General features: G+C 38.4%; 1 protein-coding gene across 2 annotated transcripts in view; it reads left to right on the plus strand.

The window, feature by feature from the left end:
• Positions 1–24,502, plus strand: part of PDXK (pyridoxal kinase) — a 51,112-nt gene extending 26,610 nt beyond the window's left edge. Inside the window, exons 3-11 of one of the 2 annotated variants that reach the window (XM_081327624.1) lie at positions 8,850–8,954; positions 13,917–14,000; positions 16,418–16,464; positions 17,240–17,325; positions 18,453–18,498; positions 19,526–19,637; positions 20,878–21,014; positions 21,761–21,827; positions 23,756–24,502. In XM_081327624.1, the coding sequence (XP_081183750.1) occupies positions 8,850–8,954; positions 13,917–14,000; positions 16,418–16,464; positions 17,240–17,325; positions 18,453–18,498; positions 19,526–19,637; positions 20,878–21,014; positions 21,761–21,827; positions 23,756–23,868 (797 nt within the window). In that variant the 3' untranslated portion in view covers positions 23,869–24,502. The remainder of the gene's footprint in view (positions 1–8,849; positions 8,955–13,916; positions 14,001–16,417; positions 16,465–17,239; positions 17,326–18,452; positions 18,499–19,525; positions 19,638–20,877; positions 21,015–21,760; positions 21,828–23,755) is intronic. The other variant, XM_081327625.1, reaches the window with a different exon arrangement.
• Positions 24,503–24,793: the final 291 nt, after the last annotated feature.

The raw sequence follows: 24,793 nt of genomic DNA on the forward strand, positions 1-24,793 counted from the left end.
ATCCATGGCGATGCCCTCAGGAGAAATGCGGTGGCCCAAGAAATCAATGGTCACCTGGTAGAACTGGCACTTCTCCAACTTGGCAAACAGCCGATGTTTCCGGAGGCGCTGCAGGACCTGACGGAGATGCTGATGATGCGCTTCACGCGACGGGGAGTAAATCAGGATATCGTCCAGGTAAATCACAACAAACTGGTCCAACAGATCCCGAAAGATGTCGTTCATAAAATGCTGAAACACAGCGGGGGCGTTGGTCAGGCCAAACGGCATCACCGTGTACTCGAAATGTCCATAGCGAGTACCAAACGCTGTCTTCCACTCATCACCCGGCCGAACCCTGACGAGGTTGTAAGCTCCACGCAGGTCCAGTTTCGTGAAGATCTTAGCCTCCCGGAGTCGGTCCAAGAGCTCGGGGATGAGGGGCAGCGGGTAGCGGTTACGCACCGTGATAGCGTTGAGTTTCCGGTAGTCACAGCAAAGCCGTAACTCGCCCGACTTCTTTTTGACGAAGAGCACGGGCGCAGACACTGGCGAGGACGAGGGCCGGATGAATCCACGAGCCAAGTTCTTTGTCAGGAAGTCCCGCAATGCGGCCAACTCGGGCTCCGACATGGAGTACAAACGCCCCACTGGGAGAGGCGCATCAGGGACTAGGTCAATGGAGCAGTCGTAGGGCCTGTGCGGGGGTAATTGGTCCGCCTCTGACTCGCTGAACACGTCAGCAAAGTCGGACAGTACGGGAGGCAAGGAAACCCCTGAGGAACCCTCCACCTGGCCGGCACAGATATGGCGGGTGTGGTCCACGCACTGCAAACTTGGGAAGGTGACCAAGTTCTGAGACCAATAGATCTGTGGATCATGCGCCCGGAGCCACGCCAGTCCCAAGACCACGGGGAAGTGCAGATCCGAAGTGACGTAAAACTGAATGGCCTCCACATGGGTACTGATGGCCATACACACGGGTTGCGTGGCGGCCGTGATAGGCCCGGACAGGAGCACTCGACCATCGATGGTCTCCACAAGCATGGGCGGATCCACCGGACACTGGGGAACAGCCCATTTGGCCACAAAGGCCGAATCCATAAAGTTAGTGGTAGCCCCAGAGTCAATTAAGGCATGGACCGGAATCCCCTCTGGCTTGCCAGGAAGGATCAGTCGTGCCTCCAAAATCAAATGCCGTGGAGGTTCACAGGCACCGTCGGAACGGCGTCGCTCGGCGTGATCGTTGTGGGTCGCCCGATCTTTCACACCGTCTAGATCGGGCTCGGACCGTTTCCCGATAGCAAAGCAGGGGACTTTCTCGGAGCTGGCTTGGTCACTGACGCCCGCTGACGCTTCTTTGGGCAAGAAGCAGCCAAATGTCCAGGGTCCCCACAGTAAAAACACAACCCCTCCGATCGTCGTCTGTCCATTTCCGTCACCGATAGACGGGACCTGGCGGCACCCAGCTCCATTGGCTCCTCCCTCTGGACTGGGGGCTCACGCACAACAGGGGCGGCAGGGGTCTGTGGGGTGGCACGGCGACTCTTACGCTGCTGCAGCCGGGCATCGATCCGCAGACAAAGATGGATCAGCCCATTCAGATCTGAGGGAATGTCCACGCGGGCCAGCTCATCCAACATCTCCTCTGACAAGCCATCCTGAAAGGCATCCACGAGCGCAGCCTCATTCCAGGCGGAATCCTGGCTAAGCAGCCGGAAATCGCTGATATAGGCCTGTAGGGGGCGCTGACCCTGCCTCAAAGCTTTCAGACGTCGGGTGGCGGTCTGCGCCTTAATCGGGTCCTCGTACATGAGGCGCATATGGTCACAAAACCCCCCAAAGTTATCCAACAAAGGGCTAGGCTGTGCCAACAGAGGCGTGCCCCAACGAGCTGCATCTCCCGACAGAAGGCTCAACACGAATCCCACCTTATCACGGTCAGTGGGGAAATCAGCTGCTCTCACGCTGATATAAAGCTGGCATTGTCCCAGGAAGGCAGGAAACAGTTCTGGTTTACCAGCAAACTTATCCGGCATAGCTAACTGACATTTCCTCCTGGGTGGGGGGGCAGCATGTACCTGAGCCTGCAGTTGTGCCACCTGAGTGGCCAGCAAGGTGAGTTGCTGGTTGAGCTGGGCATTCTCGGCAAGAAGCTGCTCCATCGTAGTATTAAGGGGTGGGTGGCTGAAAGCAAACTGTTCTGAACCAGCCCTCTTCTCCCAACCCCTAATTAAGAGACGAGTCTGGAAAGCGTCCAAGGCTAAAAGGCTTCTGCCAAGGTTTAATTACGCAGATAACAAAACACAAGAGCTTGTCTTCTCAAACGAAAAAGTTGCTTTCAGCAACTAGCCCCTCCCCAAACACTTCTTTTATAGAGAGCTCAGGGCGTGGTCTCCCTGTGCCTCCTCCCGAGGAGTCCCATAGTCTTTCTTTGTTTGTCCCTGCTCGTCTGCCTCCTACGTCGGGCGTCCTTGAACAGGGCCAGCTGTGGGTCATCATCCTCCGCACTCTCGGGCTCACACAGCTGAGAAGAGGTCCCCGGCTGAGGACTCTGCAAAGCCTCCAAATCATCATCAGCCGGTTCGTTTCCCTCCTCCCCCACATCTGAGTCCTCCGATACATCGGACCCGGCTGTCGGACCCACCGGCTGGCCCTGAGTCACAACAGAAAGGCTGAAAGACGACCACCACTGAACAAGACACACAAGCTGAAACGTCAAGACTGGGCCAAGAAATATCTCAAGACTGATTTTTCTAAGGTTTTATGGACTGATGAAATGAGAGTGAGTCTTGATGGGCCAGATGGATGGGCCCGTGGCTGGATTGGTAAAGGGCAGAGAGCTCCAGTCCGACTCAGACGCCAGCAAGGTGGAGGTGGAGTACTGGTTTGGGCTGGTATCATCAAAGATGAGCTTGTGGGGCCTTTTCGGGTTGAGGATGGAGTCAAGCTCAACTCCCAGTCCTACTGCCAGTTTCTGGAAGACACCTTCTTCAAGCAGTGGTACAGGAAGAAGTCTGCATCCTTCAAGAAAAACATGATTTTCATGCAGGACAATGCTCCATCACACGCGTCCAAGTACTCCACAGCGTGGCTGGCAAGAAAGGGTATAAAAGAAGGAAATCTAATGACATGGCCTCCTTGTTCACCTGATCTGAACCCCATTGAGAACCTGTGGTCCATCATCAAATGTGAGATTTACAAGGAGGGAAAACAGTACACCTCTCTGAACAGTGTCTGGGAGGCTGTGGTTGCTGCTGCACACAATGTTGATGGTGAACAGATCAAAACACTGACAGAATCCATGGATGGCAGGCTTTTGAGTGTCCTTGCAAAGAAAGGTGGCTATATTGGTCACTGATTTGTTTTTGTTATGTTTTTGAATGTCAGAAATGTATATTTGTGAATGTTGAGATGTTATATTGGTTTCACTGGTAAAAATAAATAATTGAAATGGGTATATATTTGTTTTTTGTTAAGTTGCCTAATAATTATGCACAGTAATAGTCACCTGCACACACAGATATCCCCCTAAAATAGCTATAACTAAAAACAAACTAAAAACTACTTCCAAAAATATTCAGCTTTGATATTAATGAGTTTTTTGGGTTCATTGAGAACATGGTTGTTGTTCAATAATAAAATTAATCCTCAAAAATACAACTTGCCTAATAATTCTGCACTCCCTGTATTCTCAGCAGTGGTTATCAATTGGCTTCTAGGTGCCATTCAAGGTGCTGCTTGTTAACCTATAAACCCTTTCAGAGTAGGTCTTGGTTATTTGAAAGACCTTTTTTTATTTTGCCCATCAAGTGGTAATCATGCAGAGTGGGCACATGTCAGGTCTCACCTATTAAATGTTGTCATCTTATGGGAGCCAGAAGCAGTCCCTTTACTTTGGAGCAGCGCCCCACCAGAGACAGGCACAGCTCCCACTCTACTTGGTTTCTGGAAGTCTCAAAAAACCTGTTGAGGGTTTTTTGTGTTTTTGTTTTTTGCTTTTTGGGAATTGTTTCAGTCCAAGCAATCATATGGTTTTTAAATTCCTTTTTAACCCTGGTGTTAGAATCAGAATAGAGCTGGAAGGGACGTTGGAGGTCTTCTAGTCTAATCCCCCCACTCAAGCAGCAGACCCTATTTCAGACAAGTGACTGTCCAGTCTCTTCTTAAAAATCTCCAGTGATGAAGCACCTACAACTTCTTCTTTTTTTATTTAAAAGTTTTACAGTACATTTTAGTATACTCCATCCCTCCCCCTTCCCCCCCACATCCCCCCTCCCCCCCCCGACTTCCCAGAGCTGAAAGCAGGGTATTGCCTCCAACAAGCTTAAACTAAAATATGCTAACCAACTGTGAATACACTTTAAACCTATCACACTTTAACTCCCCTTATACATAGATAAATAATAGTACATCTTATAATTCTAATATTCATTCATATGCTAAATGAAATTTTTTAGTCCCATATTTATTCTGAATATATTCAATCCATCTTCTCCATTCCAAAATATATCTCTGTTGTGATTGTTCTTTCAGTTATGCTGAAATTTTTGCCATTTCTGCCAAGTTTGAAACTTTTAAAGTCCACTCTTCTATAGTAGGCAGTTCCTCCTTCTTCCAATATTGCGAAACCAAAAGTCTTGCTGCCGTTATTAAATTCAACATCAACTTAGTTTCTATAGCAGTACAATCAGTAATGAGACCCAATAAGAATAACTGTGGGGTAAACCTTATCTTTTTCTTAAATATCTTCTGCATATTCCACCAAATTTTAATCCAAAAAACTTTAACTTTTTTACAAGTCCACCACATGTGATAATCGGTTGCATCCTCACAACCACACCTCCAACATTTGGGCTGATAATTTGGATACATACATGCTAATTTTGTAGGATCTAAGTGCCACCTATAAAACATTTTATAAAAATTCTCTCTTAAATTTTGAGCCTGAGTGAATTTTACATTTCTGACCCAAATTTTTTCGCAAACATCCATCGTTATTGGATCTTGAATATTCTGGGCCCATTTTATCATACAATCTTTGACAAGTTCCATTTCTGAATCTATTTCTATCAATACATTATATATCCTTCTTATATGTGCTTGACTTTGATCTCTGATTTGTTTTACCAAATTTTCATCTGTTGTTGTAATACCAATTTTCTGATCTTCTTTCCATCTAGCTTGTATCTGACCATACTGAAATCAAGTTTGTACTATTCTCCCTTCTTTTAAGATATTAAATGGCTTTAATTGCCATACATTCCTCTCCAATCTAAGAATATCTTTATACGTAGTCACATCATCTTTAAATCCCAAACTTATATTTTCTATTGCATGATTAGGTATTGCCCAAATTGGTATTTTATAATTTAACTTGTATCGATATTTTTTCCAAACTCGCAACAGAGCACACCTTAATATATGTGTCTTAAAGATATTACCCACCTTTTTATCATACAATAAATATGCATGCCAACCATATAATAAATCATGTCCCTCAATATTCAATAATCTTCCTTCTGTTAAATTAAACCAATTACTAATTGATGATAAAGCCGCAGCTTCATAATATAATTTAAAATTGGGCAGTTTAAGACCACCTCTCTCACGTATATCTTGCATAATCTTGAGTTTTATTCTCGGTCTTTTCCCTGCCCAAATAAATTTATTAATACCTTTCTGCCATTCTTCCAAATTTGAATCTTTTTTAAGTATAGGTATCATTTGAAACAAAAATAAAAATTATGGTAAAACATTCATTTTAACTGCTGCAATTCTTCCCAATAAAGACAATTGTAATTTCCTCCAACTATTCTTTTTGTATTTTTAACCATAACAATTCATAATTATTTTTATATAATTTCACATTTGAGTCTGAAAGATATACCCCAAAATATTTAATCTTTTTAGCTATTTCAAATCCTGTTAATTTTTCTAAGAATACCTTTTGTTCCATAGTCATATTTTTAGACAAAATTTTAGTTTTTTGTCCATTAACCTTAAATCCAGAAACTTGCCCATATTGCAAAATTATTTCCATTAAATCTATAACCAAGCACCTACAACTTCTGATAACAAGCTGTTACACTGGTTAATTGTCCTCACTGTTAGGAAATCACCTAGGATTTCCCTTTGGGACATCTTCTCTGTTCCTATGTTTTTGTTTTTGTATATCTAAACTCACATTTTCCCAGTGCTGAAAATTCATGGATTGGGAATGAAAATTTTTAAAAATAATGTTAAATGTCATCTAATTAACATAGTCACAGAACTAAATGAAATCTCCTATTGGAATTATTTTCATGAAAGCATATGCATGCTGATATACTATGTTTTGTATTTGTGTTAACAAAATAAGCACAACTTTTTTACATCTTTATTTCTATTGTGATTTACCTTTTTAAGCCACAATCATCTTCTTTCTGTGGTATGGCTTCTTTCTGCTCATTAGACTCTATATTTTTCACTTTCAGTTGTATCCTGAATCCTTCCTCCAATGACTTATTTGCCCCACTAATTCTAAATCTTGGGACACTACTTCCATTCACGTTCCCTCCTTCCAATCCAATTAATTATTTCTGCAGGATGTTCAGAAACTAATTGAACAAACATGTGGATGGAATCAGATTTTAACTGGGACAAAAGCATGGTTCTCATCTCTGGGTCCTGGGCCATTGAAGAAGGCATTGTTTTGACATGTCCATTGAAATTCCCCAAGTCTAACAGCTGGAGGAATGTCATTGCATAGTTGCAAGTCAAGGACTGCCTATATGTTGTTGTTTTTTCTAAATTGCTAGATAAGAGCACAATAAAGTAATTTTTGTGACCTTGATCAGGCTTATTCAACTATAGTATAGAATAGAAACTTTCTCAATGGAAATATTTCTCTGACTTTACTTTTTAGAGTAGTTTAGCCAAAGCATTTTCTGGACTCCAGAGTCCTGTCTGCTTGAATTGAAAACGTAAAAGTAAATGCAAGCTACTTCCGTTGTTAACTAAGCAAAACTGTCCACACTAAATTAAGGAAAATGTAAGTAAAATGCAAAGCATACATTTCTCTTTTCTGAGGGGTAAGAGCTGAATTTTGAATGTTTCCAAAGATAAAAGATTAGTGTGCTGATCCACTTCTTGCTTACCCAATGCTTTCTGTTGTTCACAGTGTGATACTGTACTGTGTCCTTAAATGCCTTGGAGCTTTACCTCTCTCCCTCCCAATGTTTAGTCATAAGTATTCTTGGCACAACTGATATGTGCATCTTTGAACTTTTGTACCGTTCAGACCCAAAATGCTTTAATGAGAAGAGGTCAGAGAAATCTGGTGATTGAATTTGATCCAAAAGCTATGGCAATTATCATTACAAGTTGATGGATTTCATGCCTCATAAAACCTGAAGTTAAACTCTTCCATATGCCTTCAGTTTTGGAATATGGCAGATTTTCCAAATCCATTTTTTAAAAACTCCAAAGTATAACAGTGTTAACAGAATGTCAATGTTGATTTATTTTCAACTCAAAAATAAATACATTGGGTGAGAAAGTAATGAATCATCACCTACGAACCTATCCATTTCCAGCCATTATTATTCAACAATATTAGCAGTGGTACTGGGTTTAAATGTATGAAACTATTTCAGAGGCTACAACATCAAATAAAGATTTACTGAACTCATCTGTTCTATCTGCACTCATCATAAAAGCAGTGATTGCATATGGAGTTAGCATATCAGTAGTGGTGAAAGCTACTGACTTCCATCCAGCAACACTCCAAAATACAGGCAGGGCTCCTTCACCACAAAAATGGGCTTTCCTTCCTTACGTTTTTTTAATCAATACACTAATAAAACATCATGTCTGTCTGCGTGAAACTGGTGAAACAGTGCATCACAGAGCAACAATTTTTGAGTCCAGGTACCTGAAAAGTAAAGTAGAGTCAGAAACGACTAGCACGCGTGTGCGGGGGAACCTTTACCTTTACCTGAAAAGTACAGGGTACAGATACATCCTGTACCTCAAACCAAAAAAATGATACCCATTATCCAAGAAGGAACATTTATGGTCCCTTTGTTAATGTTAATTTTACATTACTTAAAACTGTTGTGTCTATAACCTTATCTGGGCAAAATGCTGCATTGTAGGGCAAAATCTTTTGAACCAGGATACCTCAAATGGGGTAATGTACACAATGTGTCTGAAATACAGGACCCATGACTCCCATGGAATTGAAATTTGGCAAATTTTATAAAGCATTTTATAACATAAAACATTTTATAAGGTTATAAAATGATATAAAATGGTACCATGCTGTACAATTCAATATGGGCTACTTTCAGAGCAGATACACCTCTATATATCTCCCTGAATTTTTAAGAACTTTTCAAGTACACTAGAAGCTCTGCCACTGCTACTCCATTGAAGAACGTGGTAAGGAAAAGTCCTTGAAATAATGACTCAATCAGCCATGGGTCGTCTGGTGTTTGTTAAAGTTAACATCTAAAGGTTGATTTTTGTCTCATGTTGTAAAACTGGGCGAGATAATTCATGGCTTCTATAATGTCCCTGTATGGCCTCTAGAGCCTCCTCTTAATTGAGTGGCCCAAATGCAGTGATCAGCATTAAGTAACATTTTCTCCAGGATTAAAAGCTTTCCCCCACAGTTTTTCTCTCCCAACCCCTATTGTTAAAACAAATAACTTATTTTCCCCCAGGCATCAATGTTATGTTTAGGATAACTGTACTAGTGCAATAGCTTTACTTGAAGTGTTTATACATATTATTGAGTAGCCATTGTTACTTTCATTTACACTTTGTTATCTTTAAATGAGATCACAATTGCTAGCACTAAGTCTCTGTTTTCTTTGTTTATTCAGGTTATGATCATTGGAAGGGACAGGTATTAAATTCAGATGAACTTCATGAACTATATGAAGGACTCAAACTGAACAATGTCAATCATTACGACTATGTACTTACTGGTAAAGTATCTACTGCTTTGTTTTTTGTAACAGTTTAGTTGCAATAATAAAACAATCCTAGAAACTGGAATAAAATTGATCTTCTTTTACATTAACATTTAACTGGGATAAAGGCAAAAGGGGTCCCTTATCTGGACAAGGGAGTGCATGATCATAAATAGCTTTAACTATGGCTAAGTAATGAGCATATTTACTAGTACCAGGAAAAATATTTCAAAAGGAAAATAGAGTAGAAAGTTTGCACAGTACTACAAACCTTTGCCTACAATCATCTCACTTTTTCTCACTCTCTCTCTCTGTATGGATCATTAACCTGATTTCACCTCCCTGCATAAAATGCAAAACAGCCTTTTATTTCCTTTTTATTCATGTCCCTTTCTTGTAGTGACTAGTCCTGTTTTAAAACTTGCAAGATGAAATTGATTTTTGTATTGATTTATGTAACTTCTACAAGAAAAGAGGTGTTTTTAATCCTATAGATAACAGGAAAATGTAAATTATGTGAGTCTGGAATCATAACTCTTAAAGGTTACTTTGCCACGAAGGGCATTGCGTAATTTCCCCCCCTTATTTGGTTTCCATGAAATTCTTGGATACAAATGAATGAGTCTGCCCTGCAGTAGAAATGGATTTTCAGCATAAACAGATCCATTTGCTTGGGAAATGTTTCTGTTATTTTCTTTGAGGAAAATGTTAGTGAGCAAAAGATAAGAATAAGTTCACAGGAATTTTGCAAGGTGACTTTGTTTTGTTTTCCTGTCACTAGCCAGCTAAAGAATTTCTTAAGCTTTCCAGATACTACAGTTCTCTAGCTGGGACCGATGAGCATTTGAGTCCCACAATATAATATCTGAAGAGCCATAGAAGGTTCTTTAGCATTTAAGGATTTCCCTACCTTAATGAGAGACGCGGTGGCTCAGTGGGTTAGGACGCTGAGCTTGTCGATCAGATGGTCGGCAGTTTGGCGGGTCGAATCCCGAGTGCCGCGTAGCAGAGTGAGCGCCTGTTACTCGTCCCAGCTTCTGCCAACCTAGCAGTTCGAAAGCACGTAAAAATGCAAGTAGAAAAATAGGGACCACTACGGTGGGAAGGTAACAGCGTTCCGTGAGCCATTGGTGTCTAGTCATGCCGGCCACATGACCACGGAGACGTCCTCGGACAAGCGCTGGCTCTTCGGCTTTGAAACGGAGATGAGCACCGGCCCCTAGAGTTGGAAACGACTAGCACGCATGTGCGGGGGAACCTTTACCTTTACTACCTTAATTAAATTTAAAGAATAACCTGTATTACAAAGTGACATGTATCAAGGTTTTTTACCTCCAATTTTTGACTTGTCTTTCTTGAAAGTGTGTATCATTTCAGGCTGATTTGAAAATATTATGCAACTGGATTTTGGTAGCTGATCTTAAGCAAAAAGTCCAAAAAATAATACTTTGCTCAGTTAATATATATGCTCAATGTATATTCAATACCTATATTGAGTTCTTAAGTGTGGCAGAATAGGTAGCCAATTGCATCCATAGGAACTGAGACAGTATTGATTGCACTTTTAGATTACTTCTGGTGGGACCGGGATAGAAATAGTGCATCCATCATAGATCTTTTTGATCTCTTGATGAACATTCATTACCATCAATCATAATATATTTCTAGACTGACTTCAAAACTTAAAAATGGAAGGTACAATGTTACATTGGTTCCTGTCCTTCCTTCATGCCTGTATCTACTCTATATGGGGGGGAAGGTGATCCAGCCCGAGGTTCTTCCATTATGGGGTGCCCCAGGTTCTAGTATCTCTACTCTTATGTAACATCTATATGAAACCACACAGTGAGATCATCAGTCAGCGTGAGGTCAGATATCATCAATATGCTAATGATACTTAGTTTTGGATATGAGTTATGGATCTGTATCCTTAGTTGATCAAATGATGCTGTCTAGGTTCTTTCAATATGTGGGAGTCTGAATGGGAAATAATAGTTTTCAGCTCAGACCTAGCCAGGATCAGTGGCTGTAGGTTTTGGGATTTAGAAACTCTTCACCTTTGGTTCTAGATGAAGTTACACACCCCAAAACAGTAGTAGTTCAGGAATCCTAGAAACTGGACTTCAGGCTAGAAACTGGACTTCAAACAAACATCTAGCAAGGACTTGCATTGTTCACTTCAACCAGGTTGTTCCTCCACCATCTTACCTCTAATGTTGCCCTTCTGTAGATCAATGGTCTTCTGCTCAGAATCACAACAACACTGACATAGCAAAAAGCCAAAGCTATAGAATATTTGCATATTTATTCATGTACAATAGTAAAAAGATATTAGAATCATGGAATGCTACTGGCGTACAACTTTTTGTTCTTTTTTCCTTGTTTATGTTACATACTAAAACAGCTACCATTCATTATGATTGTGCAGGTTTTACCTCACATTATCAGCTCATAGGCTGGTAAATTGAAAATGAAGGTTGCACAATGCACAATATCGTAAACGTTTTCCTTGCAGCATCTAATATAATAATATTCAAAATAGAATAAAAATTAAATCTTTTTACAAAAATAAAGATCAGCTACTTTTCCCTATTTCTTATATTAAAGTTTGTTGTAGTTCTCACCAGTCTTTCTTACAATATATATATTGTAGATGCATATTTAGTTTGAATTAAAGAGGAATCAATTTTAATATCTTTTTCCAATATAGCCATGGATAGTTTGTCTTGTGTTTTTGTATTGGTTCATTGTAATATGCAAATATCATGGAGTTTAGCTGAAGAATTTTGGGTAAATAATTAGCCACAATCTTAAACTCTCACTAGCCATGTTAACTAATCTCAAAGCAATAGTTAACTACAAGTAAAAGGTATAAAAGGCATCCTGGTATACATGCTTTGGTTTAATGTAACATTTGTATTTAATTTTTCCAAGACAGAAATGCTGGTCACATCCACTTTATTCAGAACAGGGGTAGAGCAATCTTAACCAGTAAAAGGATAGGAGAAGAATCCAAAAGAAGAATCCCATGCCCAAAGCTCTGGGAGAGTAATAAAAAGAAGGGTCATCTTTTTTCTTAAGTACTTCCATTTGAAAGATTGCCGTTTGGAAGGAAACACCCTGTACAATACAAATATCATGCATTGTCCCTCCTTTCCAGGACACAGGAGGACTTTCAATCCTATTAATTTACAGCTTTTCTAAGCATATCCCTGGTGTTCTTATTTTGGCTGTCTCCAATCTTGGAAAAGCAACCATTGTGCACAGAGGGTGCTTGAAAAGCTGGATCTCATTCAAAAAAGGCAAACTTGTTTTTCCATCCCTTGCTTGATTTTGCAGCTCCACTCTTTACCTTGCAGTATGTCTCGTTGTGGTTAGCAGAATGTAACTCTAGGTAGGTCATTATCTAAAAGGGACGCGGTGGCTCAGTGGGTTAGGACGCTGAGCTTGTCGATCAGAAGGTCAGCAGTTTGGCGGGTCAAATCCCGAGTGCCGCGTAACAGAGTGAGCACCTGTGACTCGTCCCAGCTTCTACCAACCTAGCAGTTCGAAAGCACGTAAAAATGCAAGTAGAAAAATAGGGACCACTACGGTGGGAAGGTAACAGCGTTCCGTGCACCTTTGGCGTCTAGTCATGCCGGCCACATGACCACGGAGACGTCCTCGGACAAGCACTGGCTTTGAAACGGAGATGAGCACTGGCCCCTAGAGTCGGAAATGACTAGCATGCATGTGCAGGGAAACCTTTACCTTTACCTTTTTAGGTCATTATCAGTATATTTAATTGGGCTTTTAGAGCCCCTGTTGAGTATGCCATAGGTGATTGCATACATCACTGGCTGTCTAATTCTATTCTGGTATAGTTTAGGTGGTGAATAAGATTGAAAAGATTCAGATTCTATGCAGTATTAGGTTAGTATACTATTTTGCATGACCTAGTAAATCATAAACCATGATTTACAAACTATAATGGCTAAGTCACATTGCACTGTCAAAATCTAAAAGCTGGGTTCATATATAAATATTAGTCCCTAATTTAAATGTCTTATCTTTATCATTTGTTTACAGTTGTCTATTTTTGTAAAAAAGAGTTAACTGTCTGAATTGTTCAGCAGTGGAAACAGATACAAAAATCACACATAAATAATTAAAGAGCACCTTAGTTTCTGAACTGAGAAAAATGCCGTGGTTTTTTTTGTGTGAAAGCCAAACATCTTTGCTATTGGTAAATTTTCTATCTTCCACACCTGGACTAACTGAGTGAATCAAGATAAAAACAAGAATATTATCATTAGCACTATGTTATTCACACAGACAAAGAAATCAACATGATTCAGCTAATCCACACGTGAGCTGGCCCAAAGCCTCTTTTGCTGCTTGCAGTGTAAGACTGTGTTGGCTTTCCCCCAAAGAAGAAAATATACATGGGAAGACAGTTTAGAGGCTTGTTATAAGAATCTATATATGTGTGTTAATTTATTAATCTAGAACTGGCAACATCATTGCATATCCATTCCTATTTAGAAAGCTTGTCAAATACAGCTACTGTAGAGGGAAAATCAAAGCATTGCTAAACTAAAGCCAGGCAGTTATTATCCCAAATCTCAGATAGTTTATGATGGTTCATAAAAGATCAGTCATTGAGATGTTTACTGTGGGGACAGATTACAGTTTGTAATAGTATTACAAATCCCGTGTAATATATATTGAAAGTTATATACTTCCTTAAATTTCTACAAAAAATAAAACGTAAGGAATAAAAAGAGAAGGAAAAAATAAAGGAAAAAAGTGCAAAGGAATAAAGGAAAATCAAAAAGCAATAGAAAAAGGGTAACTTCCAACTTTCTTCAATACAGTTACAAATCTAAAATACATTAATCTTTTGATTTAAAATTCAGAAGTGGTATCCACGTAGAAACAAAGCTAAACAAACCTGGTTTTATATAATCTTAATTTCCCCTTCTCAATTTATCAAAGGCTATACCCGGGACAAATCATTCCTTGCAATGGTGGTTGATATTGTTCAAGAGCTAAAGCAACAAAACTCCAATCTGGTATATGGTAAGTTTATGGTACATAAACAATTCATTTAAACTCAGTCTTCCCAAAGGGATGCCTGCCATATGATAGGTGAACTTTAATATACCAACTGGGCAGGATAGATACTGATGACTAACAACCCTGGAGACACTAGGTTGAGGAAGGCTGCTATTAATTATATACTATTGGATATTCCTCAATTTTGGATATATTTTAGAGGTGTTTATGTTATAAGAAATTAGTATTAGTCATCTTGACTTACAACTTAGTTTGGAAATAAAGGGAAATTGTACTCCTTAATTACAGTTCACATACATTTCAACTACAGTTCAAAAAACCACGTTCACTTAGACAGCCTTCCAAATATGATTCCACAGACTTTGAAGAAACTGGTAGTCCAGCTTCTCCTCAAGAAGCCATTGCTGAATCCAGTAGAACCAGATAATTTGGCAGAACTGAATAATCCAGCTCCTGAAATTTTTCCCATTAGTCCCAGGCAAGATTGCACTCCCTCAATCAAAGCCAGTTTGCAATTTGGGATCCTCATGGCTCCTACTTGAGGAGCAGGTGGCAACTGCAACTCAGAGGGCCTTTCAGTAACAACTCCATGTTTTATGCCAATCAGGTTTCTGGATCAGGAGACCCAGTTTACAGTCAGTCTTGTCTTAGTCATCTCCTAGTTGGATGTTGCAATGTGCTCTCATGGACTGTGCTTGAAAACCAACCAGAAACTGCAAATATGGCAGAATTTGGCGGTACTGGTAGTAACAGATGTGCCTTGCTATGCCCATATTACATCATTATTTTGTGAGCTGGTTTGGTTCTCAATAGATTTCTGAGTGCCATTCAAGGTACTTGTTATCATCTGTAAAGACCTATATGACATAGGATCTGGTTACTTGCAGCACAGCTTCTACCCTGTGATCTCTGAATGTCCTGTTAGGTTGCAGAGAATGGGCATTTCCCAGGTCCCTTCTCTGAAGCAGTATCTAATGGGACGTAAGCTATGTGCCTTCTCTATTACTACAACTCCATCCCCACTCTGAGGATTGGATAGCCTTTACCCTGTTGGCCCTCCCTAGAGCCATGAAGACCTGGCGATTCTCCTGTGCTCTGAGCCAGGATGGTAGATGAGCCCATTGTGTCATGTGTACAGAATATGTTTTATCATTAATCTCAATTATGTATTATGTCTTTGATTTTGGGGGGGATTTTTTTTGGTTTTGCATTGCATTTATTTTTTAAGTTTTATTTTGTACTCTGTCTAGAGTACAAAATTGTGAGAGGGATGGCCTTATAATTCTTTTAAATTAATAATTCAATATATCTCCATCACATTAATAGCTCTCCTGAAAACTCTCCATGGGCTTTAGAAAGGTACATGGGTAATACAAGAAGGCACAAAAGCACCACAGACTAAGTTGGATTTGTGATGTTATCTGGGACTTGAGATAAATCTGTTAAATTACTATCTGTTTCTAACTGCTGTTTGCTCATGAATATAGAACAGAAAGTAAGACAATAATCATATCTGATGTTACAAGAGGCAGCTAACTATTTATTATGTTGGCTTATCTCTTCTAAAATTAAAGAAGCAATTGAGTACCAGAACCTAAAGAGAATTTGAATACAGCAGTCATTGAGAAGCTTGCGCCACATGTAACTATCGCCTGCTGTCCTTGAGTTCTCAAATAAGGCTGTGTGGGATCAAATTAATTTTTTTGCTTTTGAAGAAATAACACATTCTATTATGCTAGGACAGTCTTTCACAACCAATTTTCCTCTAGTTATAATGAACTGCTAAGTTATCCCCAACTGTCATTAGCCAGGGAAGAATAACTCAAAATTATGAAAGGCTGTTAGACTGGGAAAAGTTGTTGTAGGGCATTGGATTTTTATTGCTGTTGTTCTGGCTACTTAGATGTTCAGGGCTTGAGAAGTGTTTCTCTGATATTTTAAGGTAGACACACTACTTGTGATTTTGCTTGACCTCTAATGGGCCCATGTAAAAATGCACAAATGACCATTCACACATTCTGGAGAGAGAGAAGTTCTCCGAGGATGGGTTCCAGCATAAGTCCAAAAGCTTGGAAGAATAAACCTCGTCCCAGTCACCAGCTCAAGTTGGATCCTGCTACAAACGATCATTTTCTACTTTTTTTGGTATTGCTTTTACAGAGATCCACTTCTCAGCACAATACAGGAACATTTGTTTAAAAGCAATGAATATCACTACCATGTCATTTATTGTGATATTATGTCATGATGTCATTATAGAAGATTTCTCTTGTATCCCATTTCTGTACATTACTGGAAGTAGCATTGAAATTTGAAACAAGACCAACAGAGTTTTGTTTTAATTGTTACTAATTGTAAAGCATCCTTACGTGCTACTACATGTTCCCTTCTTATGATTAAGTTTTAACTTTCTTTTGTAGTGTGTGATCCTGTGATGGGTGACAAATGGAGCGGAGAAGGCCATATGGTTGGTAATCCATTATGAACTTGGCCCATCTTTATAAACAAATGTGTTATGCCAAAGTAACAACATATTGTATGTTTTAGGCATAATAAATCCTACACTATACAGCATTCATCAGAAATTATTAGGACAGTCCCCCACAGATGTATTTCTATGTTTATTCTACAATAAATCAGTGCCAGTTTTCTGCAAAAGATATACATAGGCATCTTCTGTTTCTTCTGAACATTGCTTAAGACTAAACTGCTTTTGAACAGAAAGCTAATCCCGAGTTTTCATGAATGGACAAAAGAATGAGACAGCTTGAAGCATGGCTGCATAAATGAGTGCTTCCATAAAACTCTCTTTATTGGAAGTGGCTTGTCAGTGAATTTGAGTTATTTTCCTTATGCCAGTCTAACCTTTTTACAATTTTGCATTTTAGTGTGTGGATGTGTATTAGCAAATATCTAGAGTGTTGCTACTATGCACCTCATATCTGTACAAGTTCATACATTTTTTGCTGAAAGAGCTGAACCATAGATACCTGAAGATTAGGAAACTGTGTATCACAGCTAATTTGGAGTATTTATAGCCTTATATTGGGGATTGTCAACATTTGTTTTGGCATTCCTTCACATGGAAACTTTCTAAATGTACGGTACTTTGCTTATGAGTCTCAGCTACTAGTTAATTGAGTGGAACTGTCCCTGCATGTGTTTGTATTTGAACCCTTTTCACTTTCCTAGAATGAATTGCCTAACCATCTAAACTTATTATAACTTCCTTTGTTTTACAGTATGTTCCAGAGGACCTCTTTCCTGTGTATAAGAATAATGTGGTACCTGTAGCAGATATAATAACACCAAATCAGTTTGAAGCTGAGTGAGTGCTGTTAAAATTTTTCCAAAGACAATATTTTTTTCATTGTTCAGCAGATTACATTATCTTTATAATGACTAGCAACAACAAAGGATGATGATGATGATGATGATGATGATGATGATGATGATGATGAAAGAAGAAGAATAGGCTTGGGAGTTTTCTTGCCCTCTAAAAAAATCAAACGTTAAAAAATGTATACACTCAGTTGTTAATTTAAAAATAGTAAATTAGTGTTTCTTTAAAGAACACAAGTCAGCTTTTCTATTCTTTTCTGGATAGTTTTTTTTTAAAAAACATTTCATGGGGGAAGGAAATTTGAAAATAATTTTATGCAGTAAAACTGTTAATCCTCTTATTTGCATTCAAACTAAGATAAAAATAAAGATATTATGCATTTACTGTTCTTTTAAAACCACAGCTGCCTGTTACACAGTGTGTAAATAGTGCAATATGTACTTTTATCTTTAATGGAATTGTTAACTAAAACGATTGGGAGGATCTACCTTTTCATATAGATGTGAAGTATTAGAATGTTTACATCTATGGCTTTATTTTGGGGCCAGCATGTTTCAAAACATTTCCTTAATCAAAAAGTAGCAAAATGACTTCAAAAGTGAATTAGACCTGCTTTTGAGAGACACTTGAACAGAAATCAACAGAATAAAGTTAAATTTGTTCTGAATTCCTGAAATAACTAACTCAGTCAAGTGGTTCAATCTCCATTGCAAATTCTGCTCAAGTGCCTAGGATACTTGAAGCTGCAAAATTCTTTTGAGTGGATAGCGGTAAAAGGATTCTGAACACTGGTGCAAAGGCTAAAGGAGAAGGAATTAGAATCATACTTTGTGGAATTGTGATAAGCTTGTGGAGTTATTGGTAGTTTCCTTAAAAAGTACATCTTGAGCTTCCATTAAGCTAAGTGATACCCATACTTTGGTTTCAATAATATATCTACTGTATTGAATAGAATGGAACAAGAGAGTGGTTAAATAGATTGATACAAAAAGTTTTTTACAAATTTTATCTCTTTTAGCATAATTGATATTTTCACCAAAATATTCCATGAAAAACATTATGGAAATTATACTTCTAATGGGAAAAATAATGTTTTAATTTCCTTACTGTAGGTTACTTACTGGCAGGAAGATACACAGTGAAAAAGAAGCGATAGAAGTAAGTGTGTTGGGAGCCAGTTTTTTCCTTCAGTGCTTTAACAGGATGATAGCGCTACATCTCTTTTCTACTTTTCTCACTATCCATTATGCAGAAAATTATAAATTAGAAGTGACTGTGCTGTCTGTCAGCAATAAATGAATGGGAGAATACCAGATTTGATCTCCAGCTGCTATATATAGTACTGCCCCTAGTATTTATGCCAATTTCGTAGTCATGATAAATTCCTGACAACCCACATAATAAGGCTTCAATAATTATTGCATGAAAAGGTGACAAGCACAATATGTTGTTCTCAAGCTAATGCTTGAGAATGCCTTGATGAAATTATACAGAAAGAACTTTGCATTTCCTGGAATTACTGTTGCTAACCTCCTTTTGCTATTAAGGAAAGGTATTTAAGATATTTAAGGAATTATGCTCTTTTGGGAAGTCGGTGTACTGTGGCTGACTATCACCAGCCTTTCTCTAAGATACATGGACTTCATCTTCCAGAATGCATCAACCATCATAACCACTTTTTAGAATGTTGGAGGTAAAGTCTATGTAGTTTGGTGGGCACCAAGGTTGCAGAAGGCTATGCTAAGTCAAAAATCAGTTGTATTATACATTGTAGAGTGCACAAATCAGTACTGTTTTCATGACACAATCCTGCCAATTACGTCTGTGGAAGTGTCACTGATACCAGTGACCATTGGATCTTCGTCCTGTTACTGTTGCTTCAACATCTGTAGGCTGGATTAAAGATAGTGTATCTGATTCTTGCTGTAAAATATTTTGACATTACTTTTACTAATTATATTTTGTCAAAATGAAACTCTCATTCTAAGACAATATATTATCCATGGCTCTTTGCAATTTTCTTTCAACAGAGCCAACAAAATGTCAGTTTGTAGATTAGATGTTTTGTTTTATATTTTATATGAAAATGCATGCAATATAGACATTTATGTCCCAAGAAGCATAGTCACTGTCTCACAAACACACATATTAGTACTAACATATTTTCCCCCATATATTTGAAAAGGTAATGGATATGCTCCACAATATGGGACCAGAAACGGTTGTAATCACCAGCTCAGACCTTCAAGCACCGTCAGGAAATGATTATCTGATTGCTTTGGGAAGCCAAAGGAAAAGTATGTTTTATTTTTAATAAATAGTCTTCTATTGTTAGAGCATTTATAAAACAGGTAGCGTGAACTTGCCCAATTTTTCCCATTTCTGTTAATATAAAGTAAAAGTAATGCTTTGTTTTCAGGTACTGTTCAAATGTAGAAAGCACAAATTGCAGAAACATATAAACTTCACTCCAATAAATATTTAAGCTGCAATCCCATCTCACTTGAGAGTATGAACCTTTGGATTAAGTAGAGTTTGTTTTTGAGCAGGTATCAGTTAATATGAGTAAGTGATTTTCAGCTTAATAGAATATTGCTTTGTTGTTGCAATAATGCAATATAAAATACTCGTATTTACAACATGAAGGAAGACTACTGATCGTAGGCTGATTGTAACTTTGCCATCTTCAGTAATAGTGGTGATGCCAGTTATACTCAAGAGAAATATTAAGCAATTGAAAAAAATATTTTCTGTTCTGATAAGCTGTCTTTTAAGAACGGCTAGGTGTACTTGTTCCCATTGTAATTTGCATTTTTTTAATGTTGACTTGTTTAAAATGGGTTTAATTCACCATTCCATTCTCTAGCTCTCACTCCTTTTAAAATAATTGGTTATATTGTATAGCTTTAGTATTTATTAAAGTAAGTCAAACTGTTCAGGTGCTGAATCACTTTATAAATGGACATATGTGAGTTGGATATATATCACCCACATCACGCAGAAGCCGCACAGGATCTGAAATGCCAATTACACAGAATTCCATATCATAAGTAGCTGTATATACTACACATGTAGATGTCAGTGGGTGAAGGAAAGCACTGTGAAAGAAACAGTTTTTTTGGAGGTATTGACTTATTGGAGCATGTTATCACAGTGTAATCGAGTCAACAGAAAGTAACTAATTTCACTTCTAAACTTTTCGTTCCACATTCTTCAAGAGATTCCAAGTTTTCACTGAAAGAGGAGACTTCAGGAAAGGAATACGTTCCTAAAGATTGAAGGGGAAAATCCTTAACTCTGCGAAGTCCACTAGCCCAATTCAGACTGGTGTCAAAGTTCAATACTTTATTTTTTCTTGTGCTCCCATGGAATTGCAACCTGCACTCAATATTGAACATAGCTTGTTCAGTATCAGTGCATCTAAATCCGGGCCCTAGCTTTACTGTAATGTATGACAAAGCCATGCTAAGATGTACTGTTCCTATATGATTACATAACTGAGAGGAATATAACTAACAGGTAATAATGCCTTATTAGCTACAGCAGATGGCACTATAGTGGCACAAAGGATCCGAATAGAATCTCCCAAAGTAGATGCTGTCTTTGTTGGAACAGGAGACCTATTTGCTGCCATGCTCTTGGCTTGGACTTACAAACACCCAGACAATTTTAAGGTATGGACTGATTTCTTCTCTGTATCAGTTATAGAAAAAAAAATGTTTTCTCAACAGGATCAAGAGATTATACAAAATAAGGCTATGTATTACGTTAGTAAAATTCTGGATGGCCATAAAAAAATCTATTTTGAAATGATACTAAGCTTCTGTTTTAACATAATAAGGCAAACTTTGGACTGATGTTAAAGCACAATTTGTAGTTTCACCCACTAAAAGGAAAAAACATAACAAACCAACTTCTGTCAGGCTTTTCATGGTGTGTTTATTTATTTATTTTATTTATTTAATCCCATTTATATCCCGCCCTTCTCCGAAGACTCAGGGCGGCTTACAAGCTTAGCAGTAGCCTTCATTCTATGTATATGCCTGCTTATTAGGGCTATCACACACACACACAAGCGGCATTATTACAAAGTCAGCTTAATTGCCCCCAACAATCTGGGTCCTCATTTTACCTACCTCGGAAGGATGGAAGGCTGAGTCAACTTTGAGCCTGGTGGGACGCGAACCTGCACTAATTGCAGGCAGCTGGTGTTACTTAAGGAGGCATTAGCCCACTGCTCCACCAAGGCTGTCAGTCAGGACAGCATTTCTGTCATAGGAAAATAACTTAAAAAGTAAAACACTTTGATTGTATTTTTTACCCAATTTAAATAATTATTTAAACTGTCAATTGTTATTGAATCTGGTCAGAGTCAATGAAACAGTAATATTGTAAAACTGTTTTTTTCTTACAATTGCAGATGGCCTGTGAAAAGACAGTATCAGCAATGCAACATGTTTTACAAAGGACCATCAAGAGTGCAAAGGGTAGGTCAATTTCACAACGATTCTGCATGCAGTTATTTATTTAGCATATGGTTCTGCATACAGTATATTCATTTATTATTGGAAGATTTACTTAAAAAGTGTCATTGCTGAGTGACTCAGCATGTGATTTGCTCAAGTCCCCAGTTCAGTTTCCTGTATTTCTAGTTGAAAGGATAAAGTTGACAGATAATAAAGGAGATTAACCAGGCAACTAGACTTCTGTGCTGACTTAATGGTTCTGTTAATATAACATAGTAACTTAACTATGGCTTGATGAATTATGGGTTTGAACAACTCATGAAACAATAAATTAATCATAAGGACAAAACTGACATAAGGGGCTAATTATCACATTTAGCCTAATTTGTTATGTAAATCCAGTAAGTTGCTGAGACCATTATGATTCCCATTAAGTCATATATGGCTCTACATTATGTGTAAAACATGCCACCATTACTTCTTCAGTAATAGTGACAACAACAACGTTATGTAACAACCCAGCCAAAATAACAATCAGGTTTATATGCAAATGTCCTTGCAGTACTGATTAAATTAATCCACTGTTTCATATGCTGTAGATATTTGCCAAATTTTTATACCTTTGAGAGAAAGTAATTTAACTTTCTACAAATCTGTCTGTTTGATCTTTGAAATTAGTTGGATCCAGTTACTTTCTGAACTGTCTTAATTTGGGCCACAATTTGTAGCTTTATCATTAGAAACAGAAAGGGAAATTATGGTGTTCTAATCTCTTACCTTCCTTTCATCTTAGTATAAAAGGTATTGCAAGAACCACTGGCAGAGACAGTTTTAAAGTGGAACAGACCAGGTGCATTAAAATTACAACTCTTCTAATTTCCAGCCAATGTGATGCTGGAATGAGGAAAGTTGCCCCATTTACAGAAAATAGTTCTGATTATGAATGTTGGCCACAAAATGGATTGGCATGCAGCTGAATAAGTACTAGAGAGAGAGAAAAAAACAAACAGAAATGTTACTCTCAAGCCCTGCTTGGGATTTCGTGGAAATATGCAGCTGCAACAAATTGGGAGAGGGGCGGTATATAAATCCAAACAATAAATAAATTCTGCCTATTTTTGATAGCACTGTGGATAAAAATAATTTTCTAGTCCACTTTTCAATGTAAATGCAACTTCAAAGCACAAATAAGTAAGCCATAACATGCAGTTTTCAATACATGAAATTAAAATAACACAACCAAAAAAGAAGATAGCAATATGAGAGACACATACACATAGTTATACTACTTCACTAAAATTGGGTTGGTTGTGTGGGTGACAGTCATTTTACGATTGTCATGATTTACCACCACAATGGACAGGCTCCATTATGACTGTAGGTCAAGGACCACCTGTAAATAAATTGGTAACCTCTTCCAACAGTCAGTGACAGCAGGCTATATTTTATTTCCCAGAGACAGGCCTTCAGGGATTTGGGTTCATTACAAAAAAACTTGCATATTGGAGACTCACAGGTTTCACAATTCTGGTGAATGGCCTGGTCTGGTCTGATGGGATGAATGGCCTGGTCTGATGGGATGGGGTTGGGTTTTTTATAAATTAGTTTTAACTTTTAATATGTACTAATTATTATGGGCATAGTTGTTTAATTACTTTTTAATTTTTGTATCCTGTTTTTTATTATGTATTGCCCTGTTCACCGCCCTGAGTCCTTCGGGAGAAGGGCGGTATACAAATTAAATTATTAAATTAAATTATTAAAATTAAATTAATGCCCCGTATATTTAACCTTCATGCACTGATGTTAAAACTGTAGTAGAATGACAATAAAGTTTATTGATGATGGGACAGTTGGGGGTCTAGGAGAACTGAGATTTTCTTCTGTGTTGTTTTATATTAATATTAAATTTCCATGGTATTGTGTTTTTTTGTTTGTTTTCTTTTAAGCCCAAGCTGGAGAAGGAAACAAACCTAATTCAGCCCAGCTGGAACTGAGGATGGTCCAAAGCAAAAAGGACATAGAAAACCCAGAGATAATAATAACTGCTACTGTGTTATAAAGGTTGTGTATCTCCTAACAGCGCACAATGTATTTATGTCCTCATTTTCTTTCCTGTAAATTGTGATGTTTGCCTTAGATCTGTGACAGAAACCTGACTTCCATGAAATATATGCCCAGCATAGATGAGATCCACTACCAAGCACATGTGCTGGCCTTGCTTGAATTAAGAAGAGAAAAAAAGTTAGGTGTGTATTACAGCTCCCTCCCAGGTATGAAAATGGCTGTCAAATTAATTTAATCTCATTATAAAACCTGGGTATAAGCACACAAGGTTTCCTGCCTTGCCAAAGACTCTAGGACTGCATTTTTAGTGAACTGATTGACTGGAGCAGGGGTAGGCAACTTTGGCTCTTTTATGACTTGTGGACTTCAACTCCCAGAATTCCTGAGCCAGCTATGCTGAGGGGAAAGGGAGAGGTTTCCAAGCTGAGCCATGCTGGCTCAGGAATTCTGGGAGCTGAAGTCCATAAAAGAGCCAAGGTTGCCTACCCCTGGACTGGAGTATATAAACTGTGATAAAGTGATGTGCCAATTAAGTAGTTTACCATTTCCCTTAAATGAAGAGTTTTGGTAGCCTGCTAAAATATTCAGTACCTCAACCGTTCTGGAGCATAAGAGAGGTTCAGGCAACACAAGGGGATGGATGGGTGGGTGGGTGGGTTTTTAGGTACTGTACACAAGCCTTGGAGGTATAACATATCCGAACCATTCCCTTCTGTGAATAAACCCAAGATTGTACTGTCCAGAGGTGCTAATCCTTTACTATCAAACTATTAAAAATATCCCAAGTCATATTTTCGTTTAGAAAGAAATGATGATGTGTAGAATATAATGGTGATTCTACCTCTGATAGAATAGGCTTGACTCAGTTTTATCAGCTTTTTCCTTAACCAATACTTACCGTGAAATCTGAGAATCCCAAT

The sequence above is a fragment of the Vipera berus genome, assembly GCF_964194415.1.
Source record: "Vipera berus genome assembly, chromosome: 4".
NCBI classification, from domain to species: domain Eukaryota; kingdom Metazoa; phylum Chordata; class Lepidosauria; order Squamata; family Viperidae; genus Vipera; species Vipera berus.